The sequence below is a fragment of the Ambystoma mexicanum genome, chromosome 2q, assembly GCF_040938575.1.
Source record: "Ambystoma mexicanum isolate Mex_15411 chromosome 2q, UKY_AmexF1_1, whole genome shotgun sequence".
In the NCBI taxonomy this organism is placed as follows: Eukaryota; Metazoa; Chordata; class Amphibia; order Caudata; family Ambystomatidae; genus Ambystoma; species Ambystoma mexicanum.
The window spans coordinates 691,514,229-691,542,041 of NC_090924.1; the positions used below are offsets into that span (position 1 = coordinate 691,514,229).

General features: G+C 46.8%; 1 protein-coding gene across 1 annotated transcript in view; it reads left to right on the top strand.

Moving 5' to 3' along the window:
• The window catches only part of C2QH16orf96 (chromosome 2q C16orf96 homolog), a 576,891-nt gene extending 552,258 nt beyond the window's left edge, over positions 1-24,633 (top strand). The window contains exon 16 of the mRNA XM_069647906.1: positions 21,522-24,633. Within this exon, the coding sequence (XP_069504007.1) occupies positions 21,522-21,658 (137 nt within the window). The 3' untranslated portion in view covers positions 21,659-24,633. The remainder of the gene's footprint in view (positions 1-21,521) is intronic.
• The last annotated feature ends 3,180 nt before the right edge of the window (positions 24,634-27,813 follow it).

Consider the following 27,813-nt stretch of genomic DNA (forward strand, 5'->3'; position numbering starts at 1 on the left):
ACTCTATACTGTGGCCTCCACTGACAGTATTATCTGCATGAAATCATCCCGGGTGATAGCACTTGCCATTGCACTATGACCCATTGTGACCCCACCTCAGTTTCAATCACTACTTACTTCCAATAATACTTCACTTTACAGAGGCAATCTTAATTTAAAGTGGCAGCCGTAATGTTTTCAGATATGAATTTCGTTTTTCACTGCAAAGTCGACTGGGCCTTAAGGAAACCACATCTCACTTTTTATTGGATAAATATAAGGAACACATAACATTTGGTTATTAGCACCTGTGTCCCTGTTTTCAAGTTGCACCTAAGTGCATTCCCAGTCCTATTACCTTCCCAGATTTTACCCTGATCAAGTTGCAAAATGTAGGAAATTGGTAGGGTTTTATTTCAATTTACCTTCTAAAATGCAATTTATGATTTTGGGAGGACCAGCAAGGGACCCAGTCAAGCAGGCTCCATTATGTCAGCAAACCCTCAATTCAGACGGCTTATTTGGAATTCAATTCCTCTGTGCGGAGTGGCCATCGTTCTATGGGCTGCTCTGGCATCCTTCTCCCAATGGACCATTCTTCCCTTTGGGTACAATCAGTCCTTATTTGCTCTCCAATCTCCAGTTGGTTCCCCTCCTTAGCCTTCATTGCCCAAATCCATATTCCATCATTCCATCCCCTTACTTTCCATGGTTATCCCATTGTATTTCAATCTAACCCCAACCCTGGATTTTCAGGGGTGTGTTTTTCCAACCACATGATTAAAAGTTAGACGGGTGCTTGCTCTGAAGAAATACTATTTGTGTTTTTATACTCTGACTCATCTGTGCTGCCTCGATAAAACCTATATTTTTAGATTTTGTGATTCAGGCCAAACATTTTGATATGTTGGATGATTACATTCTGATACATTCTCATGATTTTACAGGTTTTTAGCATTTTAGAGTGATTTGAAACAGTAGGACATATATTGTTATGACATAATCTGATAGGTATTGATATGATATATGATATGATATGATATGGCATTTATAACGCACCTGTACACAATTGTTTGTAGGTGCGACAAGACAAGGAGGGGGGAAAAAGGAGGACAAAATAACAATCTTACTGGGCTTGTGTCATTCAGATCGCGCAAGTGCGGGGAAGAGGGAAGGAGAGAAGTGCCGGGGGGGAGAGGAAGGGGAAAGTTCAGTTAACTCACAAGTGCAGCCAACTGGTGGCTTATAAGTTCAGAGAGAAGGGACTTGTTACGCTCACCTGGTATCCACGGGGACGCTACGCAGCCGTAGGGACTCTGGTATCCTTCTCAGCGGTTCCCAGGTGTGACCAGCGGGGAAGTTCTGCCTGGAATACAGGTGGGCAATGTTCAAGACTGGGCAACTGGGGTAAGCAACCCCCCACCACCCCGTATGCCTGCAGCCCCTCTGGACCTCTCCTCACCTTGTTGTTAATTCAGGTGTGCTCTCCGTCCTGCCTTCTTGGCAGGGGCGCATTGTCCTTTGTGGGCGAATGAGATCTAGTTACTTCACTGATGATGGCCCGTTTTGAGTCTTTCAGGTAGGTCTTATTGCTGTTGAATATTGTTGTTATTCTTGCATGCCTTTCTTGGTTTAAATAATGTCTTTTTCTCTTCCTTAGGTGCGCGGAAGTCCAATGTGATGCATTGGCTGAATTGGGTCTCGCCGGTAAATTATGGCGTCTTAAGAGCGCCTTGATGCGGTAAGTAGGCGCTATGCGCTGCGCTATGATGCCTTGCCTTTGCTAACCTGTTGTCTTTTCTTTCCCATAGATTGCGGTGCTCGCCCGGTGTATGAAATCCCGAGGCGATGCTGGTTGAGGGCCGACTTGCGAGGTAAGCTTTTCGGCACAATTCGTTATGTTGTAAAAGTGTCTAATGTCTTGTTTCTTCCTTTTTTGCAGATCCCCGGTCCGGGAGACGTGCTAATCCTAGGATGCTGATCGTGGGAGCTGTGGGCAGCTAACAATGAAATTACAGGTAAGATGCTGCTGTTAACGATGTCCTTTTATCTCTTTTCAGAGGCTGTTCTTCCGAGGTTCGCAGGTGCAGCTGAACACGATGAGCGTCACGTTGCAGGATTGCAAAGTAACGCGAAGCGTGTTATCCAAGTCGGGTGTGGTTTAAATAGCTTCAAGAAAGTAGTCCAGGTAAAGTAGTTCCTAGGCCACCACACCCAAAACACTATACCGCACAACTTGGTTCCAAGGAGCCAAGCTATGTGGATGCCCCCATGTTGGCTGGCACTTGAAATAAAGTAGTTCCCTAAATAAAAGTCTCTATTAAGTATGAGCCTGCCGTCAAAGTCGCCTGGATTGGCCCCAAGAGGGCCTAGGCAAAGGATGCCTAAGTTTGTTGGAGACCCGAACCAAGACCCCTCCTGGCCCATGGGCTTGCCAGGGGGGTTTCTGGATGTGGGTCGTGACAACACTCCCTCCCCCACAAGGCCCTTCTCAAGGTGTTCCTTCTGTCCTGCCCAGGTTTAGTTGGAAAGTTTCGATGATATTTTTTGATCAGACGTGGTGCATGAATGTTTTCACAGGGTTCCCAGGATCTATCTTGCGGTCCAAATCTTTTCCAATCAACTAGGTAGTATAGCTTGCCTCTTGAATACTTGGAATCCAGGATGCCTCTAACTTCGAATTCTGGTTCTCCGTCAATAAATATGGGTTTTGGTGGTGTCCCAATCCGTGTACCGGGCTGCATTGGTTTTAAAAGGGACACATGAAATACCGGATGGATTTGTAGGTTAGGTGGTAAATCTACTTTGACAGCCACTGGATTAATAATTGCCTTGATGGTGTAAGGCCCTAAGTACCTGGGTTGAAAGGTCTGGGTTCCCTTGATGGGTACAAATCTGGCGGCCACCCAAACCTTGTCTCCTACCTGATAGTCAGGGGCTTTTTTCCGGTGTTGGTCGGCAAATTACTTTTGCTTCTCTTTGGCGAGAATAAGATGTTCTTTGGCCTTTTTGAAAGCTTGAGTGATGTTGGTGTGAAGGGTTTTTACTGCTGGCATTTCCAAACTGGTTGGGAGATCCAGTTCTGAGGTACGTGGGTGTCTATCATAAAGGGTATAAAAGGGTGTTTGTCCGGTACTGGAATGCAAGGAATTATTATATGCGCACTCGGCTATCCATAGTAAGTCTTTCCAGTCTCTTACTTCATGGTGCAACATGCACCGTAGGTATTGCTCGAGGGTCTGATTGGTCCTCTCGGTCTGACCGTCCGTTTGGGGATGATGGCTAGTGGATAGTTGGATGTCAATTTGCACCATTGTACAACACTTTCTCCAGAAGTTGGAGATGTACTGGCTACCTCGATCAGAGATCAGGACTGATGGGAAGCCATGTAGTTTAACAATACCATTCAGGAACACTTTGGCTAAAGTGAATGCGTCAGGAAGGCCTTTGAGCGGAATAAAGTGTGCCATCTTTGAGAATAAGTCCACGACTACAAGAAGGGTGTTAAACCCCTGACTGGGAGGTAGGTCAGTGATGAGGTAGAGGGAAAGAGTGTGCCATGGAGTGGGAGGAATGTCCAAAGGTTGCAGAAGACCGGATGGTTTTTGTTTTTGCGACTTATTTTGTGCACAGACTCCGCAGGATTGAATATATTGGATGACATCTTTACGCCAGGCAGGCCACCAGAAGTTCTGTTTTACCTTGGCTAGAGTCTTGGTGATTCCAGGGTGCCCTTCGATCAGAGAATCGTGATAACCTGAAATGATTTTTTGTTGTAAGTCCTTGGTGGGTACGTAATGACGATCCTTAAAAAAGGGTAAGTGGTCTTTGATGGAATATTGTTCCCCCTGCGCTTGCCAAGCAAGGAAAGTATCTGGATTTATGGTTCGTTGAATCTCGTTTCTCAGTTCTACTTGGGTTAAGGCCGTAGTGAGGCCCAAGAGTTTGTCTTCCGGTATGATGGGGACTGGGTCTGTGGTCGTATATACTATGTCATCAGTGCCTGTACGAGAGAGTGCGTCAGCTTTTCCATTCTTGACCCCTGGGCGAAATGTGATGACATAATCATATTTGGCGAAGAAAAGGGCCCACCGCAATTGCCGTGAAGACTGGGCCTTAGCTGTTTTAAGATATTGCAGGTTTCGGTGGTCCGTGATAACTGTAATGGTGTGTCTGGCCCCCAGAAGGTAGTGCCTCCAGGCTTTAAAGGCGGATTTGATCGCCAAGAGTTCTATGTTCGTGATGGCGTAATTAATCTCCGGAGGTGAGAATTATTTTTTTACCAGAAGGCCACTGGATGTAGCTGGCTGGTTTCTGGATCTCTTTGTGAGAGGACAGCTCCCATTGCTATACTGGAAGCGTCTGTTTCCACGATATAAGGAAGATCTGGGCCTGGATGTCGCAGAATTGGCACGGAGGTGAACCTTTTCTTCAGTTCCTGAAAAGCTTTTTCTGCTTCTTCGGTCCAGGCAAATTTTTTGTTGTTTTTTCATAGCAATACAGTGATTGGGTGTACGACCTGAGAGAAGTCTGGTATGAAGCGGCGATAGAAGTTCGCAAAGCCCAACATGCTTTGTACCACTTTTACTGACGTTGGCGATGGCCATTTCAAAACGGCGTCTACTTTGTGCAGGTCCATTCTGATGCCCCCTGGAGTAAGAATAAAACCCAGAAACAACTTTGGTGACGTGAAAAAAACACTTTTCAAGTTTTGCATATAAACGATGTTCACGGAGCTTGGTGAGGACTGAACGGACGTGCTTGATATGATCCTGTTGTGAGGTTGAGTACACTAGGATATCATCTATGTACACTAGGGCGCAGACATCAATTAACACCCTCAAGGCATCATTCATGAAATATTTAAATGCTCTGGGAGCGTTGCATAACCCAAAGGGCATGACTTGATATTCGTACAAACCGTATTTGGTACGGAAAGCAGTTTTCCATTTGTCTCCGCTTCTCAGGTGGTACGCTCCTCGAAGGTCCAATTTGGTATAAATCTGGGCATCCTTGACCTGGTCCAGCATTTCAGGGATAAGTGGCAAGGGTTAACGGTTCTTCACGGTGATCTGGTTTAATGAGCGGTAGTCAATACAGGTTCTTAGGTCCCCTTCTTTTTTCGGTGCGAAGAACAAAGGACTGGCTGCATGGGACTTTGATGGACGGATGAATCCGTTTGCAAGGTACTGGTATAAATAAGACTTCAGATGAAGGTTTTCAGGTTCTGTAAGAGCATAGATTCTACCGCAAGGGACTTGAGCACCTGGAACAAGGTCGATCTGACAGTCATAGGGCCTGTGCGGCGGCAGCGTGTTTGCCTGGTCCTTCTGGAATACATCCTGGAAATCATGGTATTCCTCAGGCAAGGTATTAGTTACTGCCAGGGTTGATGCTGTCGTTCCGGGAGTCGTAGAGATACTGAAAGCAGGTTTCTGTTCTTGATAATAACAGGTTGGGGAGCAGTCGCTGGGGAAGGTTAATTTCTTTGCCCGCCAGTCAATCAAAGGGTTGTGAGAGACTAACCATGGCATCCCTAGTATGAGCCGGAATTGAGGTGCCTTGATGAGATCGAACAAAATAAGTTCCCGATGTCTGTCCTGGCACAACAAGGTTATCTCGGCTGTGCATTGGGTTACGGGTCTGGAAGCGATTTCTGTCCCATCCACCGTAGTCACCTTGTCTGTAGTCGGCTTGGAACATAGGGGAAGCCCCATCTCTGCAGCCAGGTCTTGATCTATGTAATTCCCAACAGCTGCGCTGTCGATGTATGCTTCAACGGCATGCATTCTTGACGACCGTTGGTTATTAATTAAGATCACCGGTATTGCGTGTGAGGTCGGTGGCTCTTTTCTCTCACTCGACAAACTGACCTCTACGTTTGCCGAGCTGGGTCGTGTTCCGACTTAGATTTCTTCTCTTCATCTTTTTCCGTGGCCCCGACGATTTTCCTTGGAGGTTTCATTGGGCAGTCCTTCAGGAAATGCCCTGGTTTTCCGCAATACAGACATAGTTGTTGTTGTCTCCTTTTATCTCGCTCTTGTTTTGTTAGTGGAGGTCGTACCCCTCCGATTTGCATGGGCTCCACAGGATTTTCTTGCACTCGAGTTACTTTGTCTCTAGATCGAATGTACACTGCCTGAGGGTCCATTTTGGAACGGTCTGCTTTTCAGTCTTGCAACCGATGGTCTAGTTGTGTGACCAAATCTATGAATTCAGAACAGTCTCTAGGAGGATCAACCACTTGAGCTAGAACGTCTTTTAATTCGCCTTGTAAGCCCCGATGAAACAACGTGGTTCTTTTGTTTTCAGGCCACCAAGCTTCAGCAACCAATCTGTTGAAAGTAGCAATGTATGTTAACAAGTCTTGATTCCCCTGTCGGAGGGAAAGGAGTTAATTGTCCACTTCTTGTTCTGGGGTATGGCGAGCAAAATGTTTTTCCATTTCCCTCTGAAATCCCCCAAAGTCATGTAATATAGGATCGTCATGGGTCACCAATGGTACCGACCAATCTGCTGCGCTACCACTCAGGCATGATAAAACAAAGGCTACCCGAGCTTGGTCATTTGGGAATGCTCCAGGTCTGCAAAGAAAGTGAAGGCGATACTGATTCATAAAAGCTGCGTATTTCCGTGGATCACCTGCAAATCTCTCCGGTGGAGCCAAAGGAACTGTCCCCGGTAACATGATTTGTACCGGAGTAGAGGTAGTGGATGGCATGGTAGGATTTTGCATCGTTGGGTTGTTTCCAGGTAGAGGCGTCTGTCCTGCTTGTGATTGCAAGTATTGCCTGCTAATTTCTTCAGTGCGCTCTTTAGTCACTAGTAAGTCTCTCCGGAGAGCGTTAGTCTCTTGTCAGGCAGAATGAACCTCGACACGAAGTTCTCCTAACAATTGGGCCAATTGGTCTAATTCTGAGGTCTCCATGGCACCCAGGCGGATTGGTTTGGCAGGCTTCGCGTTCTGGTACGCTCACCTGGTATCCACGGGGACGCCACCCAGCCGTAGGGACTCTGGTATCCTTCTCTGCGGTTCCCAGGTGTGACCAGCGGGGAAGTTCTGCCTGGAATACAGGTGGGCAATGTTCAAGACTGGGCAACTGGGGTAAGCAACCCCCCTCCACCCCGTATGCCCGCAGCCCCTCTGGACCTCTCCTCACCTTGTTGTTAATTCAGGTGTGCTCTCCGTCCTGCCTTCTTGGCAGCGGCGCGTTGTCCTTTGTGGGCGAATGCGATCTAGTTACTTCACTGATGCCGGCCCGTTTCAAATATTTGTAACGTCTTTCCAATGCCACACCATCAGAGCTCATCCCAGCTCACCTTCTGGCCAAAAACACTGTTGTGTTGACTGTTATATTGTCTGTGTTGTCCTTGTTCAACCCCACATTGTTTTGATGTATATGTGCTGATTATTACATGCTATCACCTCACTAAATCCACTGGTCTCCTTCCCAAGGACCCCTCAGTGGATGTGTAAGCGTTGGAAAGACGTTACAAATATTTGAAATTTGTCACTTACAAACCGGTTACTATACCTGAAAAATGTGTAAATACTGTTGTATCTTGTGTAATTCCCAGTTAAGTGTATCTACAAACACGTAAACTGCAGTTTTATTAAAAATCTGACTGCAGTACTCAGAATTGTCCTGATACATTTCTGTCAGAATTCATTTACAGTAACGTGTACACACTACGGTACCGTAATTAGCTCCGAGGTCCCTTTGCGCCACTGAACTTTAACGGCTGGTAAAACCAGCCATTAAAGTTGGGTCCCACAAAGGGAACTCGTAGTAAGGCGGTCGGGGTTTACCGGTACCGGTACCCTTACCGGTACCGGTAAACCCCTACTGCCTACCGTGTAATGAGGCCCCTTGTGTTCTCATTTTGCTCGATCTCTCCTCTGCCTTTGACACTGTCAACCACACCATACTGCTCAACCGTCTCCGTGATAACCTGGGTATCACTGGTCAGGCTCTGGCGTGGCTGACCTCCTTCCTCTCCAATCGACCCTCCCAGGGCCAACTGGGGTCCTTCCTCTCTGACATCTTTTTCTCTACCTGTGGTGTCCCCCAGGGATCTAACCTCTCTTCTTGGCTGTTCAACCAGTACTTGGCACTTCTTGCCCACCGCATCGCCGCTCTCTGCCCCAATTTTCAGTGCTATGTGGATGATACCCATCTCATTGTCAGGCTACCCTCGGCCTCCTCTTCTCCTTCCCTCATCTCTGACTGTCTTTCTGCTATCCAGGAATGGTGTGCCGCCAATGACCTCTGCCTTAATGCCTTAAGACTGAGATTCTACTAATCGGCACACCCACTCCCTACTTCCCTGCAGCTCTCTGGCCGGCCTCTCTTGGCCCTCTTCCTGCTCCTATCTGCAAGGCTAAAAACCTTGGGGTCATCTTCGACTCCACACTCTCTTTCTCTCCTCACATATCTGACGTCTCTAAGAAGTCACACTACCAGCTTCACCTCCTCAGAGGTATCCTTCCTTTCCTCTCCCTCCCCCAGAAGCTCACTGTCTCTAGAGCCCTGGTTTTCTCGAAGCTGAACTACTGTAACAGTCTCTATCTAAATCTGCCTGCCTCTACTCTCCGCCCTTTGCAACTCATCCAGAACAGGACTGCAAGACTTGTCCTTGGCCTCAAGCCTAGGGACCGTATCTCTCCAGGACTGAAATCACTAAACTGGCTCCAAGTGGCTGCGAGGATTAAGTTCAAAACCCTCTGCATTGTCCACAAGGCCTTCTGGGGCCTTGGCCCAAAATACCTTCAACTCTCTCTTCCTAAATATCTTCCTTCTCAAGCTCTTCGCTCATCCACCTCCAACTCCCTCAGGGTCAGCCGCTTCTCCAAGCAACGAGTTGGGGGTAGATCTCTCTCTCCGCAGCAGGGGCCTCCCTCTGGAACAGCCGTCCTGCACCCCTGAAACTTGAGGAGAACCATCTCCGGTTCCGGAAGCACCTCAAAACCTTCCTCTTTGCCTCCGCTTTCTCTCCCTCTCTCCCCTGCTAAAATCACTGAACCTGCACTGAATCTGCAACGGGGCCACTCACCGATCTCGGTCCTTGGCCCAGCCACTCTTCCTGCACTGCCTCCCTGCACTACGGGACTGTCTCTGTATCCTACAGCCCCTCCTCCCGGCACTTACCTTGCACTTGCCACCAGCTGGCCCTATTATTTATCTTGTATTCTTAACCCTGTACTGCACTTTTCCCTTCCCCTCTACCCTTGCACTTGCGCGATCTGAATGACACCTGGCCTAGTAGGATCGTTGTCTGTCTCCCCTTGTTCCCCCACTTGCCTCGTCGAGCCTTGAAACACTTGTGTATAGGCGCGTTACAAATGCCTTATCATATCATATCATAAATAGAATAAATAAAGCAATAAGTAAGAATTGCGGCCAGCTGGTGGCAAGTGCAAGGGTAAGTGCAGACATCAGGTGTCAAGTGCTGGTAGGGATACAGAAAACAGTCCACAGAAGTGGGGGTTGCCAGGCTCGCAGTGCAGGTGTGCAACTGGCGGGGGAGGGAAACCGGGCCCAGATCAGAGGATGGCTAGGTGACCAGTGCAGTTTCCGATTCGGCAAGGAGTTCAGCAGGGGAGAGGAGGTGAGAAAGCAGAAGCAAAGAGGAAGGGTTTGAGGTGCTTCCAGAACCGGTTCTCCTTCAGTTTAAGGGAGGCAGGGAGGATGTTCCATAGGGAGGCCCCAGCCGAAGAAAGAGATCTACCACCAACTCGTTGCTTGGAGAACCGACTTACCCTGAGGGAGTTGGAGGCGGATGAGAGAAGAGCTTGAGAAGGAAGGTATTTAGGAAAAGAGAGTTGAGGGTATTGAGGTCCCACGCCCCAAAAGGCCTTGTGGACAATGCAGGCGGTTTTGAACTTAATCCTTGCAGCCACTGGGAGCACGTGCAGAGATTTCACCCCTGGAGCAATAAGATCCCGGGCTTGAGGGCAAGGACATACAATTCTTGAAGCTTTTACTTCCATGGTTTGCTGTATTCCCTGAAAGATAACTACTTCAGTTCTGTGCCTGCCTTTCAAATGTGACACGGTTCGTCCTTTGAAATAAAGGTAGTCACGTTAAACATTCCAGTTATCTCTGCTTAAATCTGCATTAGGGCTTGTATCTTTCTACTATTTCGTTCTGTCCCCAAAATGTATAATATCCTGTGCTTGCTATTTTGTGCTCAGGAATTCACACATGACAGAAAGAAAACATGTAATAGTATTCTTCTTTGGACATGATAGTGAGCAATTGTGCAGTCTAATGAGTGGCTTTTTAATTGTGATAGCAAGCAAGAGGCAGAAATCTCCAATATTTTAAAGTCTATGCATCTCATTACCCTTGCTCTGCCAAGAAGGCATTTTAATTGTACTTAGTTAAGGCCTCAATGTTATTATAAAATCCCTGTTAAGAGCTTGTATCCATTGCTGCTCTTATTTAATACAATGCCAGAGTTTGTGACTTAGTAGAGCGTATGGTGTTGCAGCAAGTAGCCTGAGGTGCCACACATGCACAGTTCAATCCTAGGATGCCATTTGTAAATGTGCAAGGAGATCCCCAGAGTTCCTCAGGGGGCACTGTGATCATGCAGCCACCAGCCCCGCCCTATAATAAGAGTGGACCACTGGCCCCTTCAAAATGCAGGCCAGGGCACCCAGGCTTTTCTTTTTTTTTAAACTCTTTTTATTCAGTTTTCCTCTTTTAACAACAATCCAGTCCGTTTTACCACCCCCCTCCACCCTTCCCATCCCAACAAACACTGGTATACACTGTAAGGATTGGTGCCCCAGCCAGGGGCCATTGCAGTCTTGCCAGCAGTGAAGATCTACCAGTGTTCACGTACAGTTAACAGTATTTATTTTTTGTCCTCTAATCATCATGTCTCAGAATATTCCCCCTACCGGGAGAGAGGGAGCTGGGAGTGACAATGTCCTTTGAAAGTCCTGGAGGGGTGGTTCATGACAACTTAAAACTCTGTGGAATCGTCACATTTCGCCACGTACGACGTGAATAAGGCTCAGTAGTCGATGGGCCTTTTGGCCGGGGGAGTGCGGATACATAAGAGGGTTCACACATTTCACACGTTCTCATCAAGTTAAGCATTCCCTTCACAGATGGTGATCTCTGTCTTATCGATGCCATGGCCAGAAAATTATTTTTGGTTTTAGTCGGGGCGGTAAACAAAGCCAGCAGCCAGGCCACGGGCGTGTCACGTGGGCTGTATGAGATCACAGAGCTCATCACACCAGATACCCCCTCCAGAAGGTCTGCATATATGGGCAGTTACAGACCATGGGCCTCATTATGACCCAGGCGCTAATGGGTTAACGGCGCCGTAAAAGGCTGCGGCGCCATTAACCTATTAGCACCTAATTACGAGGTCCCTTTGCGGGACCCGACCTTAACGGCTGGTGTAGACCAGCCGTTAAAGTAGGGACCCGCAAAGGGACCTTGGTGCTAATTACGGTGCCGCAATTTGCGGCACCGTACTTAGCGCCTTCCCCATTCCCATTGAGCCCTATGGGGCAAAAACGGGAATGGGGAAGGGCCATGGAGGAAGGGGGAATTACCACCCCGCCAACCTTGTAATGGGGTGGTAATTCCCCCTTTCTCCATGGCGGAGTCGGTAACTTACCGGCATGGACCATGGTGCTAACAGCACCATGGTCTTCCGCCAGGGTCGTAATGAGGCCCCATGTGTTTAAAGCCTGCATAGTTACCGTTACATCTTGGACAAGCCGTGCTTCTGTCTGGATAACATTTGTGAAGACGTGCAGGGGTCAAGTAAGATTGGTAGGAACTTAAATTGTATCAAGCGAAACCTGCCATTCAGAGAGATTTCCCTGGTCATCCTACAGATAGATAGCCACTGTTCATCCCTTAGGGGGAGCTTTCACCAGATGTGCTTGAGCGGGGTCTAGCCATCCCAGGGAGACGCAATCTAAGTATAACCTAATGTCCTCTGAAGAGGCTGACAATTGGGACAGGTACAGACTGCTGTAGTAGTCCTGGAACATCCTATTCATTGGGGGAGTGTCCTGTAGGGGTCCGCAACTTCAAGTATACCTCCCTGGACCTAGGTCTGCCTCCCTCGACATAATTGGTGGCCAGAGCTGTATCCCCCAGGAATGTATCTTCCCTTTGTGCCGTCTCGGAAAATTTGCGGCGCCTGTCCCCAAGTATATCAGCCACCCGTGAGTCATGTCTGTGACCTCCTTGTTTTCAAGCTCCTTTATCTCTTCCCCCAGACGGCGAAGAGTTGCCCTCAGCGACTTAAGGACCCGACCCTCTCTGGAGATACAGCACCCCCTAATGAATACCTTGAATACCTCCCAAATCATTCAATAGTCCGGGACAGAGCCGACATTAGTACCAAAATATTTGTCAATATTGTCACATTCCATCTCGGAATACCGCATCTTCAAGGGTGCAGGGACGAAAGTGTCACCCAAGGGGCGGCGCATTGAGGTTCTTCCCGGCACAATGGCTAGGTCCGGGGAATGGTCACATAGCGTCCTACGCAGGATTTTTTTAAATTGTGTGTTGCGGACAAAGGGGAAAGAGAGCATTATGTAATCAATCCTGGAGGCTGTGCCTGTAGTCCCGAATAGAATGAGAATTCCCTTTGGTCTGGCTCATTCTGCCTCCATATGTCCATGAGTCCCATGGATTCCGCTACATCTCAGCCGTGGTTTGTGTAGTGGTGGATTGATCCATGTGTAGTGTCATTGCCATGTTAAAATCCCCTGCTATATAATTTCGTGTGCCCGAAATTTGTGAATCAAAGCAGCACAATTCTGGAAGGATTCTGGCGAATCCGTATTAGGGGAGTATATGTTAACAAACAAAACCTTCATTCTGACACATTCCCCTGCGACAAATAGATATCTACCCTCCACATCGGTCATATGTTTGTGCAAGCGGAATTGTAGGGACTGGTGTAAGTGAATTGCGACCCCTCGGTATTGTGATGAGTATGAGGCCCCATACCTATGTATACCCCAACCCCTGGCCACGGGGAGTGGGCCCTCTGCTGGGATGTGTCTCCTGCTGACATAACACATTGACCCCATGTAGTTTAGCATGATTAAAAACCATTCACAGTGTCTTGTTATTGATGACCCCCCTGATGTTCCAGGACATCACATTGAAAGCATTACAGGGCATTGCCATTTGGGTCAGGAAACATAACCTTAAAAGCCAGAGTTTGACAAGTTTCTATTCACCATATGCATACCTTCCCCAACCACAGATAATGAGGCCTTGCTGCAGACAACAGAAATTACCAGTGTACCTTAACCAACAATAAGTTACCCATCGCTCCCCCCAACCATGCCAGAAACATACACACACCGACTCGATCCCGATCCCAACTAAGCAAAACAAACTAAACCAGACGCAGTGCCTGCGTCAATGGGGTGCGGCGCACAACTGTAGAGCCTGAACACTACAGCGACTCTTATATGTGTGCTCCAATATTGCGCCTGCCTACAGTATAGGTAGATGCAGGGGGCCCCAGAGGGGAGCATCCCACTTCATGGAGGAAGGACTTCAGCCACCATTCAGTCTGGGGCGCCCTGGGCCTCCGCAGTATCAGGTAGTTAAGAGACAAATCTATCTGCTGTGGGGGGGAGTAGTGAAAAACAGGTTTTTGCCATAATGGGCCAAGCAAAGTTTAGATTCTTCTTCCTCAATTTAGTTTTGACAGCTAGGAAAGTTTTCTGTTGCTCCGGGACTTGCTGACTGAAATCGGGGGAAGAGTCTGATGGTAGATGATCAATATAGGATTCGGCAATGATAGGCTGATCAGTGGCCCTGGGAGGTTTTAACTGCCAAAGAGTGTTGCGCCCCCACAAGCATAAAACAGAAGACAGCCGGGGGGGTGTTCGAGTAACTCAACCAAGAATTTTTCAATGAAAAGTTCCATATTGTCAATGTGTGTGGACTCCGGAACCCCCACAATACAGATATTATTTTTCTGTGATCTTCCCTCCAAATCCTCGTTCTTCACCTCCACCCACCTCAACGACTGCCGTAGAGACACAACCTACCTCTGTAGAGATGTGACCCTATCCTGTGTGTCCCCAATCGACCGCACCGCATCGGCCATGTGGCCACATAGTTTGTCTATCTGTATGGCAGAGGATTCAACCCTTCAGGTCATCGTGGTAATTTTTGACCTGAGGGAGTCGGTGCAGTTCTTTAGGCTCAACAATATCTGATTCAGTGTTGCCATATCGACTGCTGCAGGAGCCGAGGTCGAAGGGGGGGCTTCAGGAGCATGGTCCTGACGTGTAAACTGGTCCATCTTTGCCTGTTTCCTATTATTTGCCATGTTTCGAAAGTCGCAAAGCAAACATTGAGTGGGCACTCAGGTCAGGACAGTCTTTTGCACCACCTGCTGGGATGGATATGGTGACCACCCACACGGAATCCAGAGGTTCTGTGCTTCATACCGGACAGTTGGGGGTGACACCAGAGTTTGTGAGTTCAGGAGTGTTATCGGGCAGCACCGCCATATGGGGTCCTTCGGGAGTAGGACCAGCACTCGGTTCAGGCCTTATTGCGAGGGGTGTAACGGATGGAATGTAGCCTGACCCTACAAAAGTGGGGCCCCCCCCAGGGGCGAGATGCTGGCGAGCCACGATACCGGGGGCGGCAACAACAAGATGTGCCCCAGAGGTGCGGTCACCTGAGTAAGTGCCCAGTGTCCTCCGCACTAGCAGGAGCGCCACCCAGAGTTTGCCAGGAGTGTCCAATTGGCCCAGGGAGGGCCCGGCTCCGGAAGAATGGCAAGGCCCAGATCCCACGGCCAGCAGTCTGGAGGATTATGTGTGCCAGTGCATCTGGGGCATAAAGCTACCCCAGCAGGTCAAATCAGGACATTAATGTTATTGCCCACTGTGTTCAGCAGCATTGATTGATTAACGCGGTGCGCTCGATTGGGTAGGGCCCCGTTAATGGGACCACAAGTGGTGTACCCTGAGCAATGTGGAGAAGTAGCGGGCCATTTCTGAGTGCACGCGTGGGAAGGAGCAGACCGATGGTGCTGCACTCTGGGTTGTGGTGTGCTCTGCCCCCGGGCCACAGTGTATGCACACGGGGGAAGGGGAGCGGCAGGAGGGAGATTTACCAAGTCCGACGGCTGCGGGTGTCCCTCCAAGGGTGGCCACGGCAGATGGTCCGTGGTCTTGGCGTCCTCAGGCGCGGGTCGCACTGATGGAGTGCCCGCCTACTGGGAGGCGAGGGCCGAAAACTGTCAGCGCTCTCCAGGGGCGCAAGGTTTTATGCCCCACAGCAGCGCTTCCACCACATGCCTCCAGGGCTCACATGCAACTGCAGTCTGGACAAGGGCACCGAAGTTATATCGGGGAGTGCACCAGCGTCTCACAGGTACTTTGCTCATGTTTGTAGCAGTCTGCAGACTGGCAGGAGCAGGATACATTAGGATATGAAACATCGCCGATAGTAAGCTCTCTCAGGTGGCGCCCATCTTAACAGCCGCACAACAGCGCCCCCCACCCATGCTGTTTCTGTCAGCACAAAAAAAGCCATGCTGTCTCTATTAGCATGGGCATACAACCTGTAGACTCTGACAGAGTGCAGTATACACCAGTTGCTATGCCAAAGTCTCATGCATCATTCCTTTGTGCTCTGACAGCGATTGGTAACAGATTTGTTTTGATGGGCCACACCCCCAACGTGGGCATAACACAGCCTATGTGCTCTGCGCCTGTTGCCCACCAGTATCTCATTGACCCAGGTGACTAAATGTTTGCACAGAAATGTACACTAAGTTACAAAAAGTGTGTCAAATTTGGCATGCCCTCAAATTAGTGTATAGGCTGTGCACGTTGATATTTACAACTCTTACCTATTAATTTGTGCCATCTGCTTTGTATACTTTTTTAAAAAAAAATGTGTTTATTCATGTTTTTGGTGCACAAATAAATCAAAATACAGTATCTTCGATTACAGGCTTCAAAATACAGTCCAGAAAAGGTTACATCCATTACCCCCCCCCCACCTAAATCCCTCCCACCAGAAACCGGACATCATGTCCCCACCCCAATCTCCCATCCCCTCTCATATTCCCCGCCTTCCAACGCAACCCATATATGTGTCCTCCCCATTCAGGGGGGCTTCAAATCTTTCCAAGAGTTAGGCTCATTCAACATCTGTCCCCAATCCACCACAACCCCTTCTTCTGAGTCAGTGTCCCACGTTTTTTGCAAAATGTCCAGCTCCGTTAGACCCCATCTGCGAATGTCCTCCACCGATTGCATCAATGACGGACCTTGAGGTTTCTTTCAGGCAATAGCTAGCTGCCTCTTTGCCAATATCAACATGAATTGTGCCAATCAACGCCTGGTTTTATGTTTTTTACCCTGTGCTTTGTATGCTTGACGGATATGGACCAGGGGTAATGGATAAGTCAAAAAAACATTCACCATTATCTATGTAGACCAGGTACCTTAAATGTTCACAGCTTAGGACTTTAATACTATTGGTCTCGGGTTGATTGTTTCACCTCTTCCCTCTCTTCTGCTTAGCTCCTGTTTTTCACACGCATTCATCTATGCTCATCCAACTATTGGTACAGATACATTTGTCAGCTGTTTTGGATAAGACAGTTCTCTCCCCAGACACAAGGAGTGTTTCTTGCAAACTATTTTGGTGAAAGCCTCCACACTACAATGGCTCGCTTGATCACGTCAAGTCCACCATTCAACCATGAACCAAATACATCTAGTCCCATGCATCATCTGCTCTAGAGACTGCCATCACAGTAAAGCCTTTTTTTTAAACCGAGCTTGGCATTCCTGAAATGCTCTCCCATGCTTGCAGCTAACTAGTCACAGCTAGGAAACATACATCCCTACCACCACAAACATATTACCTCCCCCTCATCCCACGGACCATTGCCCTTCTTGTTTGGTCGACTGCTGGCTATGCCCCTTCCATGTTTCCATCCCAGCCCCAACTCACCTCTTTACTATCCACAGATAGCCTGACGAGTTCTCAATGCGCTCCCTTTCTGACAAGGTACAGGCGCAGGAAGACCACTACAGTGGTGATGGGTGCAGTGTAAATATTTGATCAAACATATCGGAGAGGTGTCTATCCAGAACACCTACAGCAGAATTTGCTTCAGAGATATGTGTTCAGCCTATGCCACACGTTCAAATCCAATTAAGGAGGGGCACTCATTGTTTCCCCAGTCTAAGGTTGTATCCAATGGGTTAGGTAACAACAAAACCTACAATTACAGTGGGCTGAATTTTTACAAGACCTGTTTGCCCCTTACCTTCCGAGGCATATTCTTCGCCTTAGTGACGCATGTCTGGCTACGGTTCCTAGATTATGTTTATCCAGGGTTGGTGGCCGTGCCTTCTCGATTGCCCCTGGCAAATAGTGGAACGCCTTGCCCCCTTGCTCTCAGACATACCCAGAACCACTTTGAATTCAGGTGGTCATTAAAAATACTTCTATTTTACGTCACTACATTTTGCTTCCAGTTAGATCCTGAGTATCCTAGTGCCAAGATACCCTTGGGTGGACGTGCGCTATTCAGATTTGGATAACATAACAGCGCTGGGAAGCGTGAAGGTCCTTGTCTGTAACACTATATATTTGACTCCCTACAATAGATTTACAATGGTGCTAATTATATTTATTTATCTTATTTTTTTGGTCCAAATTTTGTCCAAAATCCATTCCCTGCGTCTCCAATGCTTTCTGCAAGTCAAAACTATTTGTTTTATATAGTGTCAATGTGTATAGCATAGAGACGCCAGTCTTAGATGATTACAAAAGTGGTTCTAAGTTTGGTGTTGCTTTCCGCCATGATTTTAACCTGCTTTGACTTGCATATTTCATACATTTCTCTGCTGCAAGAGCTCAAACCACCGAGCAATCTTACCCTTACTGCACCATGTCATTGGTTGTGGTGCTGTGCCAATACTCGAGAGGCCGGAGACGTGGCTTTGTCGGTATCTAGGAAGCTTGTCGTGCCTCTGTACCCTTGTGTTATGTCATTAGGCAGACTACCATGCACCAGTACCTTTTGTTTGGTATCTAGGAACACTTGTATCTGTATGAATGTATGGCTGTATGCTGCATGCGTGCTTGTATCGTTTTTTTTATTGGGCTCCCATGAATGGAAAGTGATGGAAACCACTGAAACAGAGCTTGAACCCTATCGTTAAGCCCTGTATATACACGCACTGTCAAAGCCAACCGTTTTAGCTTTGCTATAACAGAACTATTTTCAACGCATAGGCCTTTTTCTAGGTCTGAGCAAGTGAGCCTGCTTAGGCGGCCAAAGGTACGTTGCTACTATCTGTCAAACACAGCTCAAAACAGGCCATTGTGTTTGTTTGTTTCTTGCTCTGTAGGAGAGGGTACAGTGTGCCACACTACGAGACAGAACCCTAACCGGGTTTGGCTCTACCACAACGTCATCACCCCCTGAAATACCAGTGGTGGTGTGCATGATTGGGTAACAAACTGAGATGTTACTGTTTATTACATTGAGTGTATAGTAGAAATGAAATAAGATGACAAGGATGTTGAAACAAATTGTAATTAGTTTACTATTGTGTTTCTAGATCACAGGGCTCAGCCTAGCCACGATAGAGGCAATGTACATTTGTCAGTTATCCTCCCTCCTGATGAAGGTTGGCTAAACTATTGGGGCAAGGTATCTTCCGCCCGCAGTGAACTACAACCGAAACACGTGTCGACAGACATATATCTTCTGTAAATTATATAGAGATACACATCTGTAAAACAAATGAGTTTGATTTTGAAATTGTGGTTTGATATTATGTTATGGCAACAAATAGACACTTATCTTAGGAGTATTTGTTGGAATGAGTACGATATTTCTGAGTTGCGAATGAAGTTTGAATGATGGGGAAAAATGTGTGAGCTTTTTTTGCTGTGATTTATAAATGAAATGTTCATGATCAAAAAATGAAATAAATATCATGTATTGTTAAAAATGTATTATATTGACATAGAATCTTGTCATCTTTTATCTATTGGTCCAATTTGTGTTGTGATTTGGAGTTGCAATGCCAGCGCTGTGCAAGGAGTGGACATGCAAAGTTCACCGTTGCACTGATGGGAAAATAACATTTGCAAATCTCATTGTGATGAACAATCACCTTATCGTGAAAGCTTTGGTGCAGCAAAAGAAAAGACCACTTACAAGGACATGCACTCTTAAGCAGCAACCTTTGCATGGTAGAGGTGGTCCATCATGGTCGACAGGAGTGTTGATCCCGGGCTGTGCTAATGTCAGGACTGTTGGGACTCGGGGCTAGCTAGCCTTTTGGCTGTAGCACATAAGCTTCTATCGGAGCTACACCAAAAGACCCAGGGCTATAACCCCCTCAGTCCTCCCACCAACGCCTCTGATGGTAGAAAACTTCCGCCGTTATGCAGAGGATCAGCTGTCAACAGCAGAGGAGCATGTAGAGGTCCCAGAGACCACGCCACACCTACTCCTCAAAGGCCATTTGCCAACGCATCACGAATGGCCAACGCTATTCCTTGAAATGGACAGGGGTCGCAATGCCGGTGCATTCGGAAACTGAAAGCAGGGAGGAGGTCTGCTGTCTCCTTGGTATGCGGCTTTGTCCCACGTCCAGAACGCTGGTTTTCCCCTTCCCTGATGAGACTGCATTTAGCAGCATGCAGCTGGGCGCCGAACTCGAGCCTCCAGCCCCTTGCAGCGCCCCTCCCAGCCCATGCCGCGAGCAGTAGTCTCCCGTGTTTGCCTATCCGAACCCTCAGAGGCACAGACTTATTTTTAGAAGGGCATTTTGATGCGTTTTTTTACTCGTTTTTCGTACTCACGCAGCCAAGACAGTAACAAGCAGGGGGGGTTTCCTTCTCTTTCACCGCCTTGTCACCCACTTCTTGACCCACTCACTGGTGCAATATTGCCCTTTTACACATATACAACTTGAGTCCTCCATTTTCCCTTTAATATTTAGAACTACACTGTTTGGGGAAAGCAGAAGCAAAGGCCTTTTGCACAACCAAGCCAATCAGCCATTGCGGGCCCCTTTTCGGTCCCTTTCAAGTCCATGTGATTCCCCCTATCACACATCCGAGTATGGCGAGGTAGTACTTTCAGGTTTTATTTCTCACCCTCTGTATCAATACAACTGTAGGTTCAAAGAGTGAAGCAGTATCTGACAGACAACTTAGCATTTTTGAGAGCTACCCTGACCCCTTTCAATGTTTTGGGTAGTTTTGCCTGTATCTTTATGGACAGGGTCTACTAGCCATGCCCCGGTCCTGACGAATGCGATGGCGATATGACCAACTGCCTCGCCGAAACGTCCACATACCCCCTTCAACACTGCCACAATAGCCAATCAAGCTTAAGGCGGACATTGACCTTCCATGAAAAAGTGCACCCCTTGGACCACTCCTGCAACTGGCAATATTCTGACTGCCCTTTGGTTTCAAAAGTACATGTGATGCTGAAAAGTAAACATTCGTTTTTTGGACAAACTTGAAAGAGTGATTATTCTTTGCTCTCTCTGATTTAAGAATCAGAATATGAGAATATGTAGGGATATGATCTATAATATGCTTTTCAAAATGTGTACGCTTATTTCCCCTTGTGTGGATATGTTTACAGCAATGTATTTCTCCTTGTTTGTCATGTTTTAAGCATTGTCTAACTCGTTTTATGTTCTCAAGGCATTTTTGACAACAGCAATGTGCGAGATATGAAACTTACTTTCTGTTTTGTCTTGTGCCTATTTCTTTTTAATTCATTGACTGTATAAATAATACATGCAAGTGCGAAACAAACTATCGTCCTGGGAACATCTCCTCTTGTTAGAATTTGTACATGTTGCCCAGTTCCTATTTGAGTTGGGGGGGAGGGCAGGCCCCTACATATGCCTATGTCTCCTGCAGTTACTTCTTCCCCAGTGGTCAATTCATTAAATATATTAATATCATTATTTGTGAGGTGGAGTGGAGTGGTGCCCACCATCAGCACATAGTTAACGTGCCCAGCATCCAGTAAAAACACTAGTCACAGGTTAAAGATCTGGCCCTGCCGCTGCAGGTCCGGACAGCACAGCACTAAACCCAGTTTGTTAATCTGGCTCATTGCTTCCAGCCGAAACAAGTTCCAAAGGGTAAAGGCAAAAAGGTAGTGGGATTTCATTCCTTAGGGATTTAATTCCCTAGCTTGAAAAATTCCAAATGGCTAAGTTTGAGATTTAGATTTTCTGTGCTGCAAATCTGAGAAGACTTGTTGGGTTGTGCAAGCCGATTTGTTTCCTTGGGTGAAAGTTAGGATCTTGAATGCTTTCCTCTAAGGGGGCAGGCGGCAGGTGTAGTTCCCTTGTGAAAGGTGGTCAGAGGACCATGTCTTCTCAAACTCCCATCAATCTAACAGTTGACGTGTTGATTGCCTGAGCTGTGATATTAAATACTTTTGGATTTCTGTATCTCTGTCCTCTCTTCTAATTTTCTCACCTTTTTTCTTTCCCCCAGCCATGTCCTCTTCTCGCACAAGACAACCGGTCTCTATGGCCCTAAACAGTTCACTCCTCGACATCCAAGATCCCGAGATCCGAGTCAATGTGACGCAGCGCCCGGGGTCCAGTGGAGAGCAGGTCCTCAGCAAGTGATGCACACCGCAACAGAGCTCTTTGTCAAAGCCAATACGCTGTCTTTATTTATAAAAAGAAGAAAATGTGGACTTGAGAAAATGTGCACTAATTGGCCTGGATTTAAGGGGCATCAAGAGCTAGCATGGGCCCTGGGGCAAGAAACGCAGGTCATGTCAAATACCCCTTTTGATCAAATAAATTGCGGGCAAAAGATGCTTGTTTTTATCTGGGCCCGTGCTGAAAAGGTTGACCAAATCCGGCTCCCTGGGACCCTACCCAATAACCCCTCTTCTTATCAGCCTTAGACAGGGTCCCTTCATATACTATAAAAGTGGATTGTGCCCTTTAGCTTTGCCAAAAGATTCGATATCTAATTTCAATTGACGTGAAATATGATTATTTCACCTTTGTTGAGTGTCTACAACATCTTAATTATTCCATATATTTACTCCTAAGAATACGCCAAACAAATATATTTTTTTAGTTGTGCTTATTTCTTTTATATTCCCTATTTTAACTAGGAATCCTTCAACCTCTCTTGGTTGACTTCGTTACATATCTCACTGCCCCTCTTGGTTGACACATGTTTCGGCTACTGAGCCTTTCTCAAAACCTGCCTAGTTCACTCCCAGGTAGTTACATGGATGATTGCTTTCATTCTTGCTGTTTTATCATCCTGGGTACTCCCATCCCGCTTTCGTTCATGTGTTCTTTCTCCCCGGTAAAAGATAAAAGAAATAAGCACAACTAAAAAACAATATTTGTTTGACGCATTCTTAAGAGTAAATATATGGGATTATTTGACTAAAGGAGCGGTTTCTATCCGTTAACTCAAGGATAGCGACACAAACGGGAAAGTAACTTCAAAGCTCCAGCCGCAGGGGCAGAGTCTGACAACGGAACCCCCACAGTTGTACCTAACATCTTAATTATGTTTCATAGTACCTGCTTTCGTTGGTTTGAGTGTGACCATGGAGCGGAACTTCAAAAAATGAAGCATCTCTTGCAAATATTTGCCCTCTTTTCTATTTTGACTGTATACATCTGTAGTTTGAATACATATTGCACTGTCCAAGCAGTACTATTTGCCTAGGCAGATGTGCCTTTTTCCCGGTGTTGTACACATGGCATTATAAAGCCTGCTAAAGGAGATTGTCTGATTCTGCTTACTCTTGATCCCTTGTGGTGTTGAGAGTCCTCGCTTGCTTCCCTGAAGACAAACATTCAGACAAAGGGTTCTTTAGTATCTGGTTGGCCCCACACAGTTGCAGCATGATTTAGTTTCTTCTACCGGCATCAGTGGCTTACAAGGTGTACAATAAGGCCTGCCACGTGGCTGCTCCCATGTAGGCTCGATATGACCATATAGCACCACATTAAGGAAGGGTTCTTTGGTAGAGTCCACTCGTACAGACCCTCAGATGCTGTACGTAATCTCCCTCGGATCCAAGCCACAGTATTCCACGACTTTCTGAATTGTCCCATTTGCTGCAAACTGCTGGCTGTGCGGAAAGTCCTCATCACCTTTCCCTTAGAGCAATCATTCTCTGGTTTGGAGGCAGATGGCAGGTTCCCCGTATGCCTTTGCCCGGCCAGCACCTCAAAATCCAGAGGCGCATAGGGAGAAAGAGTGTTCCTCACTTTCCTAAATACATTCCCGCCCGGAGGCTTTTCCTTCATGACCCGCATGCTTTTGTGACAATGGCAATGGGTAAAAGCACACCGAGCCGCGTGCTTTATATTTTTTATAAAATGTGTATTAGATACTTAAACTGCCACCTTTGAGTCAACATTGAAAAGATAGTTGGTCCCAAATGAACGTATATTATGAAATACGTATTGTCTTTGACCATGCATATGTACATCAGAGTAGAGCATACAGTTTCCCCAGCTAGTTACACATTGTATAATAAAACATGTGTGCCAATATTAAGACATGGATGCATAATATGCAGCTAAACCCTTGCTCAAAAGAGGCTCCTCACATGTCTTGGCTTTCTGAAGTTGTACAATTATCAGTCAGAAAACCCTCTGCTAATGTTTGAAAAACTATCATGGCACTTGTACAGGAGCCATTGCTCATATCCACCAAACACAGCAGAGGACAGGATGTTGAAACTATTAAATAAGCCTCTCTGGTATGGAAGCCAATGGACCAGTGACCCTGGGCATAACACCTAGAAACAGTATGGGGCAACTCTAAAGTCATGAGATTAGAGCTGCAGGCTGTAGCTAGTTTATTCTGCACAGGCAGGACCACCTCTCTGGGTATTTGGACAGTTATATGTCGCCAACAAAATAACCATAGAGGTGTAAGTCAATTCACGGTCGTCCTTATTTTATTTAACAAGAGACACAACATTGTAGTAAAGTCGTTGGCTTTGTTTATGGCCCAAACATTAAGCCCTGGGTCAACAAAAAAGGCTGCATAGTACAGGCACTTTGCTATTCTCAACCCAGTACATCAAGCAGCGGGCCAAACCAAAGGGCGCAGAGCGGTAGCCAGTCCCATAATTACAGTTGAACAGGACACGTTTGCCGATCTCCTAAACCAAAGAGCAGCGATAGTCATCAAGGCCACCAAAGGCATCGAATTCTCAGCGACACATTTCGCTTCTTGACCTCATGTTATGGATGCAGAGAGCTTCCAAGACCCTGTGCACTATTCTATGGAAAACGCGACCCTTGAAACCCTTGCAGTGAGCCATTACACGGAGGCAACCAAGCTTCAAGCTGCAGCATTAGGAGTCTTACTGAGATGGTGTGACAATATTTGTAGCCAGTGATTTCTGTTTTATTTCCAGAATTCAATTTTTCGCTGTTTACTTAAAAAGGAATGAGGGATTTAATGATATCTGCAGCTCTTACATTGACATTAAGGTTTCTTTTATTTATTCAAATTTCCATGCAAATAAATCTTCACAGGAATGTTATTTCATCTTGAAAATAAATCTAACTTATAATAATAAAGTTGTTCGCTATTGTTTTAGCCACCCTGTTCCTCATTATATTGGTTTATCTTTTATTGAAGGATGGGGAGTGTTAAAGAGAGGTAGCCACTCCAGGCACTGACGTGGCATATGGGAAAAATATCTTTGATTTCTGTATTATTGGTGTCGACTTGGACTCAGGGGTCCACCCCGAGTCCTCATCGACCCCTTCCTGCCACACGGTGCCTTCCCTCTACAACGGACACACAGACAGGTTTTACGGTACCTCTTTATTTCTTGACTGCCTGCCGATGACCCCCATCTCCATGTCACTTTCCTTCTCAAGGCCTGCCTGCCCCTTGTCCAACCACTAGACCATGCCGCCAGGCACTACAACCTTCCCCTGTTTCAAACTGGTGGCCCACTTATCCCATTTCTTCAATGAGTCTGTGTGGCCGCACTCGTGCTTTCTGGGGTCTCTCTAGACACGCTCCCTCTCTTGACTCCAGTCGACTCCAGTCGAATTCCAGCAGGGATCTCCCTCCCATAGCTTTCTGATTTTTCAGTATCTCCTTGATATGAACCATCCGACAAATGATTGTACTCTTCACTGTAGTCTGGCCACTTGTTCCCCCACTTTCCACCTAGAATCCTTTGGAAGTGTGAGGAATTTCGGGTCACCTGTCAATGATCTCCTTCCATCGTTATTACGGATCTTTGCATTTGAATGATCACCAAGATTCTTCATGAAATGCCGTCAAGTGTGTGTGTTTGGGTTTGACGCACCACTACCACCTTACCAACCTCTAAACTTGATTCCTGGGCTCTCCGCTTAGTGTCTGTGTCCTTCTTCATTTTGTCTTTTGCTTATCTGTCTCTACTTCTCATGTCCTCGTCTTCTGGATAGGTCTCAGACCGCTTTGGGACATAGGGTATCCGAGTTTATATGTTGCATCCAAACATCACTGTGTGCTATGTGGCGTACTTCTATAGTCCCACAACAATACAATTGATACAGTAATTGCTCAAACGGCTTGCCCGTGAGATGCGCTATTTGTAAAGCTTCTTTTAGATTCGCCTTGAACCTCTCCATGGTCCCGTTGGCCTGAGGCCAGAGTGGGGTCACTCATCGGTTCTGTAATCCCATGTACTCCACAAAAGTATTAACGTTTTGTCCAGTAGATAGTGTCCCATTGTCCGAGTTGACGACCTGTGGAATACCATAGGCTGTAAACATCCCAAGGCAGGGATGACATGATGAGCTACCGTGGACCCTACGACTTGAGCTTCCGGGAACCTTGAATATTCATCTACGGCCACCAGTACATAAGGGCTGCAGCAATAGGTCAAAAGAAACTGATTGCTGTCGCCTACCAGACCCGATCAGGTAAAGAAATCACCTGCAGGGGTTCTGGATCAGTTGTTGGTGTTATGATGCAGCAACTGGGACCCCCTTTCAACAGTTCTTCCACTTGCATATCGAGCTTCAGAAACCAGACTTTTTTTCTCCGGAGTCATTTCATTGACACAATGCCCCTGTGCTGTTCATGTGCTAGTTCCATTGTTGCAGTGCTGCAGGTATGACTAGCTTTTTTCCTTTTAGGAGGAGCTGTTCTCTTGACATTTAGAGGTCCTCTTGGACCAATAGGAAGTTCTTGATGTCACTTTGGACCTCCTGTTATTCCATTTCCCCATGCTTTTTTTGCTTGCTTCCACCTCCCTGATTTAAGACATTCTCTAATGATAGGGAAGACCATATCTTGTTCTGTCTCGTGCAATATTCGTAGACTGTCCAGCCCTCTTGGAGCGGCTTGCTGTAGCACATAATGAATTTGTCTGTCATCCGCTGATGGCTCTGGGATTTCCGACTTCATCATGTCTGGAAAGAAAGTCAGCTGGGTTCTCTTCTTTGCCTGGCCGATGTATGATATTGACTGCGTAGGCTTGCAACCACAGACCCCACCTTGCGATACATAGGGGCATTCTGGCTTGAGGGTTTCCATATATAAACAACAGCGCCTGGTGGTCCATTATGACAGTAAAAGGCTTTCCATACAGGAACAGATGAAAGTGTTCACAGGCCCACACCACAGACAGACTTTGCTTTTCCGCCTAGGAGTATGCTTGTTCTGTTTTTGACAAACTCCTAATGGGATATGGCACTACTTGATGGCGTTGGGACACGTCCCAATCCACTTCTTCCAATATGGCCCCTAGTCCCACTGGACTAGTGTGCACTGTCAGTTCAGTGGCACTTGTGTCAAAATACGCCATGTTTTCCTCAGTCGATATCCTCTGACAGTAGTTCTCAAAAGCCTACTGACATTTTACCGACGACTGGTATGGAGTCTGTTGCTTATTAAGTTCTCTCAGTGGTTTGCTTATGGTCGCAAAGTTTTGGATATATCACGTGCAGTAGCTTGCAAGGCCTAGAAACCATCTTAACTCTTATACGTTGGCTGGTGGGGCCATTCCGTTCAAGGCTGCTACTCTCTCCAGGTCAGGTGTTATCCCTTGTGCTGAGAATATGTGCACAAAAAACCACAAGTACCCTTGCGGAATTTGCACTTGTCTTTGTTGAGGCTGAGGTTGGCCGCCTCCAGCGCCATGCATATTCTGGCTAGCATGTCATTGTGTTGTTCGCCGTAAGTGCTGAAAACCAGAATGTCATCACTGAAGTTAAAACTGTTTGGAATGTGTTTGATGACGACACTCTGAAGCCTTTTGTAGCGATAGAGTCCTATGTTCATCACAAAAGGGTTGATGTAGCTCAACTCTGGCCATAGTTCTAGCTGATGGTAGACCTTGTTCAGATCTAATTTTGAGACTATTTTGGTGCTGTTCTGTAGATGTATCATGTCCATGATGCGTGGGGCTTGATGACATTCTCTCCTGATTGCTTGGTTGGGCGTCTTATGTCCACGCATAGTATAATGGCCTCTGAGCCCTTCTTTGGTATTGGTACAAGGGTGTGGGTCTTGTTGCTCGTTGAATGATGTCTTGCTCTAATAGTTTGTGTAACTCATCCTCCACCTGTCTCTGAATTTTTACCGGTATGCTTCTATAGTGTTGGGCTACCTATGGAATTGTGGGATCAATGTGTAGTTGTATGTGCATGTGTTTTAGTTTTCCCAGTCCTTTAAATAGTGCCGGAAGAGCCTGGTCCATCTTTGCCACCCTGTCTATGTACTTATGCACCATCAATCAATAATGTACATGGATTGACCACTGTCGCCTCCAATA